Source organism: Eptesicus fuscus, chromosome 14 (genome assembly GCF_027574615.1).
Source record: "Eptesicus fuscus isolate TK198812 chromosome 14, DD_ASM_mEF_20220401, whole genome shotgun sequence".
NCBI classification, from domain to species: Eukaryota; Metazoa; Chordata; class Mammalia; order Chiroptera; family Vespertilionidae; genus Eptesicus; species Eptesicus fuscus.
The window spans coordinates 5,762,542-5,778,027 of NC_072486.1; the positions used below are offsets into that span (position 1 = coordinate 5,762,542).

General features: G+C 46.5%; 1 protein-coding gene across 3 annotated transcripts in view; it reads right to left on the minus strand.

Moving 5' to 3' along the window:
* Positions 1 to 9,120: 9,120 nt before the first annotated feature.
* Positions 9,121 to 15,486, minus strand: part of SEPTIN7 (septin 7) — a 43,266-nt gene continuing 36,900 nt past the window's right edge. For 2 of the 3 annotated variants that reach the window (XM_028154561.2, XM_028154560.2), the window contains exons 11-14: positions 15,132 to 15,152; positions 12,192 to 12,327; positions 11,153 to 11,292; positions 9,121 to 10,179 (exon numbers count right to left, since the gene is read on the minus strand). In XM_028154561.2, coding sequence (XP_028010362.2) covers positions 10,140 to 10,179; positions 11,153 to 11,292; positions 12,192 to 12,327; positions 15,132 to 15,152 — 337 coding nt within the window. In that variant the 3' untranslated portion in view covers positions 9,121 to 10,139. The remainder of the gene's footprint in view (positions 10,180 to 11,152; positions 11,293 to 12,191; positions 12,328 to 15,131; positions 15,153 to 15,486) is intronic. The other variant, XM_028154568.2, reaches the window with a different exon arrangement.

Consider the following 15,486-nt stretch of genomic DNA (forward strand, 5'->3'; position numbering starts at 1 on the left):
CCGGCCATCCGCGGGGACCTGGGAGGGAGGCGGCCGCGTCCAGCTTTGGGCCCCGGGTTTTCTGCATGAAGGAAGCTGTTCCTCCCCGCCGGTCACGAAGGGACTGATAACCATCTGTTGCCAAGACAGCCATCCTTCCAAGAGGGTGCGACAGAGACATCCCTCAGTCAGCAGTGATGTCATCTGCACCCAGAGGCCACCTGGCACCGAGCCAGGAGGCACAGCCAACAGTCCCCGCACACTTTCTCCTGCGCCCGCAGCTCCCCTCCAGCCCGGGCCCGGGGCCTGGGAACTGGCCGGCGCCCCTGGCCCCGCGGCCCGAGGAGCAGCGGCGTTTGTCCCGGCGCCTGGGACAGAGAAGGGCCCTTTGTGAGCGGCGGAGGCTCCCCGCCAAGATGCCTCTCCCAGCCCCTCAGTGCTCCGGGCGAGGGCGAGGGGCGGGGGGGGTAGGGGGCAGCCTGGCAGCTCTTCTCAGGACCGAGAAAGCCGCGCTCTGGCCTCTGGCCGGGCCCAGGATTCGCCGAGAGGAGCCCAGAGGGGTGGGGAATGTCAGACCTCTCCCCACGGAGGCTCGGGGCCTCCGGGCAGGAAGAAAGCCCCTCCCCAGCCGCTCCCAGCGGGGATGAGAAATGCTGCCCGGCGAGAGTCACACAGCTTTGTGCCCGGGGTCCGGCCGCCCGGAGCCAGGAGGTCTGAGCCAAGCGGGCATCCCGCCTGGCACCTCTGCTCGCTGGCGGTCCCTGCCTCCTCAGAGCAGCGCTGTGATGCCCCTGACTGTTGTCTCCCCAGTAGCAGATTCATTTCCAAAAAGGTGGATTCGGCCCTGGCCGGTGTGGCTCACTGGATAGAGCGCCGGCCTGCGGGCTGAAGGCTCGATCCCCAGCGGGGGGCGTGTGGGAAGCAGCCAATCAATGATTCTCACCATTGATGTTTCAATCTCTCCCCCCGTCCCTCTCTGAAATCAACAATAATAATAATAATAATAATAAAGATTCGTTCCCAAACTCCTCGTCCACCCCACCCAGCAGACACGGAAGGAGGAACGGGGGTCCGGGAGACACGAGGCCCCGCCTGGGAGCCGGTCAGCGCCAAGTGCGGGAGCCCACGCGCCTGGCACAGCGGCAGCCGCGTGTTTAGTGCTCTGAGGCCTCAGACGCCACAGGTGCCAACCTCGCCCCTTAAGGGAGAAGGAGAAGCCGTCTTTCAGACTCCGCGAAACACAGTTCATTCTTGTATTATTCTTGATGATTGTATTATTTTCCACATGAACAACTGTAAACCTACGTTTGCTCCGCCCTGTATGGGGTGGATTCAAGGACAAAATAGGTTATTTCACGACTCCTTCCGCAGGCGCCTGGCGTGGGTTAGGACTCCACGATACCCACTGAATACCCAAGTGCTGTGATGTGCTAACCCTATCACATGAACTGCAGATAATCCTACCGAATGCAAGCAGGGCCATGTGCCAGGGATGAAGGATTCTCACCTCATTACAATACATGAGTTATTAAACACCTTCTTGAGTTTTTAAAAATTCACATTCATTCGGCCTCTGTGAGTGTGTTCACCGGCCTGCTGAGGAGCAGCCTCGGCCACAGGTGCATGAAACACGTTGGCAGAGACGCCGGGCCTGAGCCCACCCCACCCACCCACCCACTCACCCCGTGTCGGGGCCCAGCCTCCACAGCTCGGTGGCTCCTGCGGTTCCACCACGGGCCCTCTGGAGCAGGTCTGAGGGCCGCTGGAGCAGACAGAGCACTTATAACCCCCTTCCTGGGCTTTAAAGCAACCCGGTGAGGGTTCGTGATGGGGCCATGGAAATCCCGAGCTTTCTGCCAACGTTTCTAAGAATACAGTAGATCGGAAAACTAAGGAAGGAAGGAAGGAAGGAAGGAAGGAAGGAAGGAAGGAAGGAAGGAAGGAAGGAAGGAAAGGAGGAAGGAAGGAGGAAGGGAAGGGAGGAAGGAAGGAAGGAGGAAGAGAAGGAAGGAAGGAAGGAAGGAGGAAGGAGGAAGGAAGGAAGGAAGGAAGGAAGGAGGAAGGAAGGAAGGAAGGAAGGAAGGAAGGAAGGAAGGAAGGAAGGAAGGAAAGAAGGAAGGAAGGAAGGAAGGAAGGAAGGAAAGGAAAGGAGGGAGGGAGGGAGGGAGGGAGGAGGGAAACTGCACATGTGCAGGCGGGTGAGCGCACAGCAGATGAAGGTCCCGCTGCGCAGAGGACTGTGTCATTTCTCTTACTCGGCGATGGGACACTCCGGAGAGTGGAAAGGGCCCTGGGAATACTCAGGCCAGGCCAGGAACTTAGTGCCTGGGCAGCCACTGAAGCCAGTGGAAGGAGCCTGATGCTGGGCAGTGCTGCCCCCTGGTGCCCACTGGGAGTTGTGCTCCCAGCACTCCCAAGGGAAGGGGTTCCTGGCCCACACTTGTCTCCGTTCTTCTAAGACCTGGGCAGGGCACAAGGTGGGGGGGGCAGGCCTCCAGCCACATGCCATTCCCACAGCCAGGCCACCTGCCAGGCGAGGCCAGCAGGTTTTCCAAGTGGCCAAAATAACCGGCGAGGGCCCGCTGTGCGGTCACACCTCCAGGGGGAGCACAGGAGTATCTGCCCAACCTCTTCTAGACGGTCCCCATCCACTCAGGACATGGCGAGGTCACGGGACCCTCACCCCTGTGCCCAGGGCTACCTGTCAGCCTGATGCTCCAGGAGCTGGTGCCTCCCTCTCCAGCCACCAGGGGGCGATGCCCTATAGCTCTTGATCTCTGCCCCAAATGGGCACCAATAGGGTGATCCCCTCCCTGTCCTCAGACCCTAGCTTCTCCCCCATCCAGTCCCGGCCTCCTGAACACGTCCCCTGGGCCCGGGCTGGCCCAGTCCCCGTCCACAGGGCGCACACTCCCCTGGTGGAGCCTGAGGTGCCCTCCACGCCTGCCCCTCTCTTCCCCAGCCCAGCCTGGCCTCCCTGTGCTGTTCAGGGGCCTGGAGAGTAGTGAGGGTCTGGGGGGAGACCCCCCACCAGGCAGGCTGGGCAGCACCAGATCAAGATTCCGAGGGGCTGAAAACCCTTCAAGTCTAGCATCCCACCACCCAATTCAAAAGAAAAGAAATTTAAAACTGTAAACAGGGGTAACAAAACCCCAGATTCCAACAAAATCCTCGTTCCCCATGATACATAACGTGACGTCTTTTTAAAAGGCAGGTTCCTGGGACGCCTTTGGTTTTAGGAAAGACCCACAGAAGCCCCTGCCCGGCTAATGGGAAGACCCCAAAGGGATTGTTTCACCAGCAGGGACGTGCGAACAGCACCAGTGTGTTCAGCCCTTACAGAGGCAGCGGGCCTGGCGAGGGCCCTGGCCGCTCCCTGCGCGGAACCACAGCCAGCACCTCAGGTCCAGCTGCCAGACTCTGAGCTGTCTGTGAGCGCCCGGGCTTTTTCTCCGCTTATCGGGGGGCCCTAAGGGAACGCCTTGGCGTCACGCTGCTTTGGCTTCCGGAAGGTTTCATAGGAGAGCGGGCACCTGTGAAAGCTTCACACTTGGTTTGTTTGTTTTTTTTTATTGATTTTTTTACAGAGAGGAAGGGAGAGGGATAGAGAGTTAGAAACATCGATGAGAGAGAAACATCCATCAGCTGCCTCCTGCACACCCCCTACTGGGGATGTGCCCGCAACCAAGGTACATGCCCTTGACCGGAATCGAACCTGGGACCCTTGAGTCCGCAGGCCGACGCTCTATCCACTGAGCCAAACCGGTTAGGGCGAAGGCTTCACACTTTTGCCCTCCCCACTTTTGGGCGACATGAGAGAAGTGTGAGGAGCCTGTGGGCCCGGCTGACGGGCTGGGAGGGAGGAAAGGGGCAGAGTGCTGGGCCCAGACCCTGCAGCCTCTGAGGGAGGGACAGGAGCTCTCAGAGGGGCGGAGGGGAGGGGAAGGTCCCTGGAGGTGAGGTGGCCCCGGGGCTCACCAGGCCTGAGGGAGAGAGGAGCCCTGGGAGCCGCAGGCCTCCCTCCTGCGGGGCTGACCTGGGCTCCAGAACAGTGGCTGTCACTCCCTGTCCTGGGGAGCCGCAGGCCAGCTTACTCAGGCCCAGACCAGGCCCGGGCCCGGGTCAGAGCCCACAGGACAGTGAGTGGAGAAGAACAGAGAGGGGTGACGCTCCAAAAGGCGCTCCAGGGAGAGCGAGGGGAGGGCCCTGCCTGGCCCTGGCTGCAGAGGGAGGCTGCCTGGAGCTCCTGGTGGTTCGCCGTCCCTCCCTCCAGGCCTGCCCTTCCAGGGACACAGCGCCTGACCCAGCTGTCACTCAACTGCCCGGCCGCGGGGAGGTGGGTAGAGAGGTAAACTCAATGTTATTTTCTATTTAAAGATATTAAGGTGAAATCTATGCAACTCTGAAGTTGCCATCTTAACCGTTTTTAAGAGTACAATTCGGTGACATTGACATCCGCATTGCTGCACAGCCATCACCACCATCTCTTCAAAAACACTGTCAACACCAAAGAAACTACACCCTCTAGGCAGCGGCTGTCCGTTCCCCTCCCCCGAGGACTAATCATGTCTAGTCCTTCCTGTCCCTATACGTTTGAGTTTGTCCTTATAAGTAGGTGCTTCCCATAAGTGGTCGTTTCCACCTCCTTGGCTCTTGCGAGTGATGCTGCTCGGCGCGAACATGGATGCTCACGTCCCTGCTTTTGCTTCTGTGGGTAATGACAGGCCCGTGTGGTGGGTCATATGGTAATTCTGTTCAACTTCCAGAGAAACTGCCAAACTGTTAATGTTTGCTGTGTTTGATTATGATGTTGTTTTAAGTCTAAGTTACGTTTGCAACATTCATAAAACTGTTAGAAAATAGGAGGTCCTGACGTATTTCTGAAACTAAATAAAATCTGACTCCCGAGTGGGCAGAGGGCGCTCGCCAAGCCCCAGGAGAGCCACCTCCCCGCCTAGGGTCGCAGTCTGCGCGGGGATGCCGCCCCCTTCTCTCCCAAGGGCCACCCTCCAGGGAATGACGGCGGAAAGGCACCCCGTGGGAGTGAGGCGGGGCTGTCCCCATGGATCCCAGTCCCCACTGGACCCCAGGAAACGGGAGGCCCCACAGGAAGGGGCTGGGCAGCTGTCGGGGGGTGCAGGGGAGCCGCCCACCAGCCCAGGGCCACCACCCTGGGCCGGTTCATCCTTGAAACCCCCAGGTGGCTGCGGGACTCCCAGGTGCATGCGGCAATGGCTAATGAGTAGAAAAGTGCTATAACCACCTGCTGTGACTTCAGTCTGCTGGTTTGCAAAAATCAGTGCCTTACAGTGGAGTCTGATGTTTGTTCCCGTCCCTCAGCTTTCCAGGTGGGCGCTCTCTCCCTTGATGACCAGGTATTCCTGCCAGCTTGGACCCTGCTGAAATGTTCGCGTTTGGGAGGACGAGTCCACCAGGCCTCCCGGCACAAGCTGGAGAGAAAGCCTGTCTCCTCAGGGTGTGATCTGTAACTGGGCCCGTCCCACCGAGGGTGGTCACAGCGTGAGGGGGAACTGCGGCCTCGCCCCATTCCCAAGCGCCTGGCTATGAGGGGTGGGGTCTGATTAGGCTCAAATGAAGTGTGGGTGGCTGAGAAAAGGCCAGCCTCAGTTCTGAGCAGCTGCGTGCCGGTTGAAGGAGGACTTTATTTTGGTGCCCAAGTGACAGAGCTGTGTCCCTGAGGTGTTCACTTCAACTCTGTTTTGTTTGGAAAGTAAACCACAGAGCCACCGATTTGTGTAATCACATGTGGGGTTTATCCCTAGGACAAAAATCCACAGCTCCCCGACCACGCCCCCAATCTGTATCCCTGGATTTATGCAGAGTAAGGGGGAGAGCTCCCATTCACAGCAGAGTGAGCCAGGGCACCCAGCACTTGCCAAGTCGCTTAAATTGCTGGCTTATCCGAGACACAGGAAACTTTTCTGGGCCTGTAATCCAGTGGAGCATGCATTTAAATGTGAAAGAGAGCACTGAAATCCAAAGACAACGGGGAAAAGGGCCCACTAGCCCAGGTTAGCTGGGTCCACCCGGAGTGAGCCAGCCCTTCGCCCACGGGATTCTGTGGTTTGTTTCCTGGTAAATATCCAGGTGAACTGCTCCTTGCAACACTTAGAAGCCAGGAGGCTAAGCAGCCCCCTTCACCCGCTTGGGAGAGAAAAAACAGGCATTTCTGGGCAGTCTTCAACCCCCCACTTCCGTCAGCCCCCATCTTACGCCACATCTTCACAGATGTCTGTTCTCAGAGGTGTCAGCCCCTCCCGCTCCCCCTCCCAGAGGATTTCCGAAGGCCCGAGTGGCATTAGATTTCAGCAGGTCCACAAACACTGCATCCCAAACAGTGGTGGTGTGTGGCCACGGGGTTCAGGCCACCCTTGGAGAGCCTGGCCCGGAACAAGGTCTCCTTTCACTTGACCCTCCTTTGCTAGGACAAGGCGGTTTGGCTGGGCCCAGAACCCCATGGGGCAAAGGCTCAGGCCAAGAATAGTCTTCATTCTTCCCGCGAAGCTTTGAAAGGCTCCTAAAGAACGCAGGGAATTGCTGGCCCGTCTCTGCTGAAAACAGCTGACACGCCACTTTGAACATCCTGTGGATTGACCCCAAATCATGGGAACCAGATTCGCTTGAAAGGCAGCAATGTTTTCATTGCAGACACTCGTATAAAACACCTCAGCATTGATTATAAACAATGGCATATTTTATAACTCCCACTAGAGGCCTGGTGCATGAATTCGTGCACCAGTAGGGTCCCTTGGCCTGGCCTACAGGATGGGACCCAAAATCGGCTATCTGACATCCCCTGATGGGTCCCGGATTGCGAGAGGGTGCAGGCCAGGCCGAGGGACCCCCACAGGTGCACGATCGGGGCCGGGGAGGGGATGGGAGGTTGGCCGGCCGGGGAGGGACCGTGGGAGGGCTCCAGGACATGTCCGGCCCGTCTAGCTCAGTCCCGATTGGCCGGACCCCAGCAGCAAGCTAACCTACTGGTCAGAGCATCTGCCCCCCGGTGGTCAGTGCACGTCATAGCGAGCAGTTGAGCGGCCTTAGCATAATTAGCATATTATGCTTTGATTGGTTGGACGAATGGATGACCACTTAGCCTATTAGGCTTTTATTATATAGGATTACTAGTACTGTAAAAAAGCCTGCTTCTCCCCAAAGTTACCTTATTTCCATGGTGTGCCCTTTTGTTGAAACACACCTCAGTCAGTAACTCCAACCAGTATCTGTGCGTACACAGGGGACCCAGAGCAAGTCGCAGCACCATGCAAACATCCTAAAAACAAGCCATCCCCTAAAACTGGGAAAGCAATTCTCCTGACCTGCGCTGGCCCCACTTCGCCGCCTACACAACATTCAAAGGTCATTTCAAGCCCTGGCTGGTTTTGCTCAGTGTTAGTGTCGGCCCAGGCACCGAAGGGTCGCAGGTTCCATTCCTGGTCAAGGGGATGTACCTGGACTGCAGATTTGACCAGTCAGGGCATGTGTGGAAGGTAAACAATTGATGTTTCTCTCTCTTTCCCACTCGCTCTCTAAAAAAAAAAATCAATGGAAAACACACACACACACACACACACACACACACACACACACACACACGGTAATTCAAGTCCAGACACCTCTGCATGTGCAGTCAGAAGTAATCTGCACCCCTAAACAGCAAGGATTGTGGCCGTTTTATAGCTGAAGGAATGAATGTTCTGAAGGGAAGTCAGAGGCCCAGTTCCCACAGAGCTGGGGTTGGAACCTGCATGACAGGTGGTCATTAGCATGTGACAGGCACACGGTCCCTGGGTCACCAAGCCCGGTTCAAATAGCAGCTCTACCAGTCACCACCTGTCTCCTGGAGAAGTCACTGAACCTGCTTCCACGCTGAGAAAGGAGACGCTGGCATCTGGTTCTAGTGAGGATTAAGTGAAGAAAAGGCACATAAACTAGCTTACTGTCCGCACCACTGAGCACTCAAGATGGACAATTACTATTATTACCCAAGGAGCAGGGAAAACAACCTGAATGAAATACACCGACTTGTATTTATATTGCCAAGCTTTTTATTAGAGGATTTCAATTTACCTGAGTGGCAGGGAGGACACACAGCAGTCTACACAGGACATCCTTGGAGATTTAACAATTGACTATTTACAAATCCACATCAATGGCTTCCAGAGTGGAATGGGCTAATTCGCTGAGCCTTGAGGGAGTGCCAAACTCTCTTCCACTCTTTACGCACTTGCTGCCTTACCTGCCACCTTCCCCTTTCCTCTTCCTTCTCACCTACTATCCCCCTGAGCTCCACATTCTTAGGTCAGTTTCTCCAACAGGAGTTTAAAGGCATGAAAGGTACGGGGAGTCAGAATGTGAAGGTCTGACGAGCTAACGGTTCCAAAGGCAGAAGCCTGTCTCCTAGCTCCCAAGATCACACACTGACCTACACATTGATAAGGCAGACATCTAATTCACTGTCAGCTTCCCCTGCTGCCTGTGAACTTGATAATGAAACAATCAGACCTCATCCCACTGGGTGGCAGTAAAACCCCGCCACGTGCTGCCCTAACTGCACTGGGACTTGTGCTTACCCGGTCAACCCGATAATGAGCAAGACTGGTTCATTAGCTGCTTCAACTCGATGATGCTTCTGCCCAAGGGGACTAGCACTGCTGTTTGCTGGCCTTTCCCCAGGCTTACCTGAACGTAACAGTATCACGAACAATCATATAGCTGTTCTCAGAGTCCACAGGCCTCTGGCAAAAATAGCCCTTCATATGCATGAAGAGCCTGAGGTCAATCAAAAGGGCCAGGAAAGCTGCATCGCTCCTCTCCCAGACTGAAGGAACACCTTAGGCATGACATGATGGAGACTGGGAACGCTTTCATAGTGCTAGAAGAGACTGCCTTATCACCGTACAGAATTGCACAACGGTAACCACGAGAACCTGTTTCCAGAGCAGCAGTACTTCACTAAAAAGAAAGAAACGCAAGGCGTATACATTCCAAGTGAAACGAACATACAAGAGAAAAGATGCGCTGCAATCGTGGAGCTGACAAATTCAAGTAGAAAACTTTTTTCCCAAACATATTCTAGTCTTGTACATCAACTGTAGAACAGTTAAGACCCACACTCTATTACATCACAACATTGTTTATTATGTGAATTTTTTACAATACAAACAAAAAAATACAGAAATGCAATATATGAATACAGCTAAATGCAGAATGGTGACTTTTTTTTCTTTTCAAGAGGCCATGATTCCCATTTCTAGTAAAATAAAGAGGCTGCACATGGGTAGAAAGAGGTTGGTCGTTAGCTCCACAATTTTGCCTAGAAATGATCTATAAATGCATTTTTCCCCTGCTACTTACCATAAAATGTAAAAAGGGAATTAAAGGAAAGTTTCCTTGTTGGTTCCTACCATATGAAAGATGCTATATTCTATTTTAGCAGGGCCAATATATGGAAAATACCTAAATTAAATGTTATTACAAAAATGAAGCAGTAATGAGACTCTGGCTAAAGAGGGCACTAAATGAGAATAATATATATTTAAAGAATCCAAAACAAACAAATAAACAAAAAAAGGCTGTTATAAAAAAGCTCTAGGTGCATTGTAAGCATATAGGTTTTTTTTTTCCATGTGTATTTTTAAACAATGGAAGTGTCAAAAAATAGGGTCAACTGTGTTAGACTAAATTACATTATTGTATATGCTGCATTGGATGGAACCTTTGTATTATAATTATTATAGAGAAGCATAGTTTGCATCATATTATGGCAATTTATCCTCAGTGAAAACCTTTCAGAGTCCTTTTATTTTGGAATATCCTGTAAACAGTCAAACCACCAGAACATGATTGTACAATAGTAAAATGTTTTCTTGCATTAAATTGAAGACATCTGTTTAATAAAAAAAAGAAAATGTAGGAAAGGTACTTAGAGCTGTTAGTTTCTAAGTACACAACAATACCCTAGACAATTCAAGGCATCTTAATCTCCATCAAGAACAAAAAAATAATAATTTTTGTCATGCTGTTAAATCCATCATTAAGGATAAAACTGGTGCAAATTGGTCAAACGGATCCAACAAACACTGATGTCCAAGCTGGCATATTGGCAACTAATACGTAACTGGTGGTCAACAGAGGGTTTAAAAGATCTTCCCTTTCTTCTTGTTCTTTTCCAAGGTTCTAAATGATTAAAGAAAATAATCAAAATGGCTGACGTTATAAACATTATAAACAACAAACGGTAGCAATAACTAACCCAACTACAACTGTGTTGGGTTTTCAAACACTACTTTTTCATCTGAAAAATTAAAGTAAACAATGAGGACAATGCTAGTCCATAATAGTCTTTTCTTAGGCAATCAAATATTTGACAAAAAATACAGTAAATATATGACAAAAACAATTTTCAATATATGAGAACAATTCTCAAATAAAATAGTACAAATTTTAAAAAATCAACTGATATCTAATAGAGTATCCTTTTCTTCTACTGCCATTTGTATTCAGAAATGCATTTGCTTTCACAAATATATTTTCCTCTTCTTTGGAGAAAAAGTTAATTGAACAAATGTCTAATCTTAAAAACATTTAGCAGTGAGGATAAATTGTAGAATCCTTACAACAATTCAACGTACTCAGTTTTAAATGGAACTAATGGGGGGGGGGGGGAAGCCAAGGTACAAATATTACTGAGTTTTTAAATAAAGGCTGCGAAACTTGTTAACTGCAGTAGGAATTGAGATACCCAAAATGTTCTTAAGAATTTTACCTAAATAAATAATTCAACACAATTAAAACATACCTCTAACTACATAAAAGATCTTTATAGCAGTATTTTCTGTGTTTACTAAAAACTGAACACAACCATGAGTCCGATAATTGGAGGGAGAAGGTAAGAAACTGATTATGGTGAGTCAACTGGGCAGAATGTTATGAACCTATTAATTTAGTTATGGAGATTGTTAAATCATCCAAAATGTAGTGAAAAAAATTGCCATTATGTTAGATTACATTCATCTATATAAAAACATTAAAATAATTGTGCTTAGGATGTATAAGGGGTGGTGTCTTTTAAAATGCTATCCTAATTTTGTTAATAAATAAGAAAATAATTCTTTAAAACATTACTGGACATCTCTTGGGAACTAGTTACCTTGAAGAGTTCTGTTGTTCTAAAATACGTTGCTGGGCTTCCCAGTTGGCTTTTTCATCTTCAAACTGACGGCGTTTTTCCTCTAGTTCTTTGTGCTGTGCTTCCAGATTCTTTTTCATTTGCTCATGGCGCCGTTGGAGCTAAATCACAGCACGACATACCAAATAAGACTGGTTAAGAACTCAGGCGCAAAAGTGCGTTTCATCCATCCTAATGTTAAGGGTGTGAGCACTGAGTTCTTGTGCTATAAATTCAGAGCACCATCTGGAAAGCACTATGATTCCTCTTCCTATAGGACTTGTGACCTCCCCCTCAAAAGTGGCCCCAGAGAAAAATCTTGAGAAATGGGGAAAAGTGCAACAAGCTTACGGTTGTGTAGCCCTTTCTAACAGCAGACATACCCAATCTCATTTTTCACTGCTCACAAACATGTAGGAAGCTCACCAGGGAAGACGTCAATGCTCCCTCCCATTGTATAGATAAGCAAACAGTCTACAGTTTAAGTCCCATGCCATGGTCATTATCCAGAAAGTGGCAGAAAACCAGGATTTGAACCTGTCTCCTAATTCAAGGTTCAGAAAGTTGACACAAGTGGGAAGAAAGCAGGGAGATATGGCTTATAGTATTAGGGGAAATTTGGCCCAGATCTCTTTACAGGTAGGCCCTTTAATGCTGAGAAAGGTTTCATCCTTCAAAAGAGTAAGTTAAATTTCTCAAAACTCTGATAATTATTTTTCTTATTCTAAATATATGGAATGGCTTATAATTTTGTTTTTCATAACTTACTCATTATAACTAATAATTCATTATAACTATTCTATTATGTCTTTCTACCAAATATACTATGTCCACTTACATAATGAAGTATATTTTATAGCAACATAGTGCTTGCTTTTATTTCTCTGTTTTATTACATTGGAGTATTATATTTAATTTGGGAAAATATTTATAAAAGTTCTATTATCGTTGAACTTTATGAACAGTATTATTCTGAAAAGGAACATTGTGTCGTAAGAAGTGGAACTATTAGGTTGATTACCTCAGCTTCAGAGTCCTTCAGTTTCTGAACTTTTTCTTTGACCTTCATCTCAAACACCTGCTCCATCTCCATCTCCATCTTCTTCATCTTAGCTACATGCTCCCTTCTTTCTTCTTCCATTTGTGCCAGAGGGCTCCTGTTATGAACATGAAGAATAATCATTACACATCCAGAAATAAAAAGTTAACACAAAACTCTGAGTGATGAAAACAAATGAGATACTGTATGGCATTACTAAAATCTCTGCTTTCTGTTTCTTGAAAATAAGTTTCAAAATAATTTTTCAATTATTCTGACACCATGTAAATAAAATTGAACACAGATCAGAAGTTCCATATATAAATGCGTTAAAAATTCTTTATGAATTTTTATATTTATATTTATAATCTAGAACTTCCACCAAGTTTCTTATCTAAACTTAAATCTCTAGTAAATAATTATTATGAAAATAGCTCTAAAAAACAAAGGCAACTGTTAGTAGGATGTTTCTCTAAACCTAGTGCATATCTAACCTAAAGATAACTTATTAAATAAAGTATAGAAGGAAAATGGAAAGGAAACACTTCAAAATATATTCACAGAATGGAAAACTAGAAGAAAATTATTTCATTTTGTACTTTCTTTAAACAAGATTTTAATATGAAAAAGGAACTGAGTTAATAAAGTTAATATATGTAGAATACTCTTAGTTCTACAAATCTCCAAGTATTACAATCTCTAAGACAACTACTGACATCACAATTATACTGTCAATTAACAATAATTCGAACTTATTTTGGTAACTGAAACGATATGCTGGAAATGACCAGCAGTCAATACTACAACACTCTTCATTTAGACATGCAGAGCATTTTCAGTCCACTTTGGTAACTTCGATGCTCTTGAAAATTTATTCCACCTAACCCAAATATTTCATTTATTTTTCAAGATTGATAACAATAGTGAGAAAAACAGACAAATACACACACACAGATAATCCGAAGCAAATCATTATCTTTATAATTATTTTAATATGTCAGAAAATAGACACAAGCGTAAACAAACAGTTCAGTATTCCACTGACATTCAAGTCCACAGGCTCAAATCTCTGCACAATTTTGTTCAAAATTCTCATGTTGAAAAAGCACACACAAATGAGTTTAATTAAAGACCAGGATGTTTACAGACCCAAGAGAATGCCAAAGTTTCAGTAACCTACTACAGCCCCAGCAAGGAGAGGAAAGTGAGCTCTGTGGCTCTGAGGAGCTCGGAGCACTATTCAAAACACGGGGACAGCTGAAGAGGCAGGCTCTTCTCGGACTCTGTTGCTAAAACATGTTCATTTGGCCTCCACAAAAACAGGCTTTGACCACTGAATTTTACTTTTTAAATCAGTGAGTTTTATTTTAAGAAAGTGATTTAAAAATTAAATCATGGCTGAAAAAGAAATCAGGTCTTCAATATCACCCATAACTTCAAGGGTAGTTACTCATCCTGACCTGACACTATGAACATGCTGACTTCTCTCCTTAGGAGGCTGCCTAGTTCTGACCCTTAGAGCACTCTTCTCTACCAAGGAGGACAAGAGAGCTAGATAGAAAATGTTGAAAAAGAGCACAGGACAGAATACAGGTGACTGCTTTTTCTTAGCAAAACAGCAAGGACAAAAAAGTGATATACTGCCGTGATCAAGATGACCTGTTTTTGTAGTTAGTGTAAATTAGAATAAAATGTTGTTTGACTAAAGGAGATTTCTTTACCAAAAGAAAACTTACAAATCTGCAGTACAGTTTAACAACTAAGCAATGAAACGGAAGTCCTGAAAATTAAACTAAGCCAAACATTAACTTAGAATAAGATCCTGCATTCAAAAAGTGAGGTCAACAAATAATAACATTTTAAGTGTAAATATCATTATTATTTCATTAAAAGCTGATGAGGTCCTTTTTAATAATATATTTCTCATCTTTATGGCATCAGATCTCTTGAGCATAGAGCAAATGAATACCCCAAATGACATGGTAGCCTTAGCCAGTTTGGCTTAGTGGATAGAGCACTGGCCCCTGGACTGAAGGGTCTCGGATTCGATTCCAGGCAAGGGCACATACCTGGGTTGTAGGCTTAATCCCCGCCACCGCCCCCCTTAGTTGGGTGCCTGCAGGAGGCAACCAATTGATGTATCTCTGTCTCTGCCCCTCCCTTCCACTCTTTCTAAAAATCAATGAAAAAATATCCTCAGGTGAGGAGTAACAACAACAAAATTACATGCCAAATGTGTGTGTGTGTGTGTGTGTGTGTGTGTACGCACGCGCGCACACACACACACACACACACACACACACACACACACACAGGAGCATTTTTCTGGTAAGAGGGTCCAAAGCTGATGTCAGATTTTCAAAAAGGCTATTCTTCATCTTAAAACCTCACTTCTTCATCTTAAAACCTCACTTCTTCCACCTTCTAAAACCTTTTAGAGACTAGAAAAGAAACAATCTAATAACTATTTTAAAGTGACAGTCTTCATAACTGAATATATATGTTTAAGCAACTTAGATTATCCAACAATATTGCTGTGATTTGAAAACAAATATTCAAGACTGTAAATATATTTAAAAAATTAAAATTTAGATAGAATTGTGATTTTAAAGTTAAATATATATTCCTACTTATAATAACCTATCTATAAAATGCTTTTTTAATTTTATTCCTGGGAGGAAGAAGGCAATTCATATAAATTTAAAGAATTCATAGCATAATTTGCATGTGAAAAGACTACCAGTTTACCATGAGTAAACATTGTTATCTAGATTCTTATTTAACTCTGGGAGAAAATATAACACTTTTATAGCAGAGAAACATGCTATAATGTTTGAAATTTGCTTTTAAAGTAAAAATTTAAATATTAAAAATCCCTACATACTAGACCTGCTGTCTTTGGAAAAACAAATAGCCACTTACATGCCTTCATATGTGTCATATCTAAAAGAACAAAAAATACAGAAACTTAGCATATGTAAAGTGAACCACACCAGAAAGCAGCAATTAAAGGCAAATTCATAGATTTTATAATTAAATATGTGCCCTAAAATAAAAGCTTATGGCAAAATTTGTTAATGTGATTTTATTTCTTCTCCAAAATTCTGTTAGTACTTATTATTCCAACTTATAAATAAAATATGCTGTGCAATTACCTTCATATAGTCTGCTCAAATTTCTAAACCTATTTAAATATGCATACTTTCAAAAGAAATCTGTAATATTTCACATTTGAGATATTTTAAATTTCTGACCTTGCAAAAATATGACTCCTGAC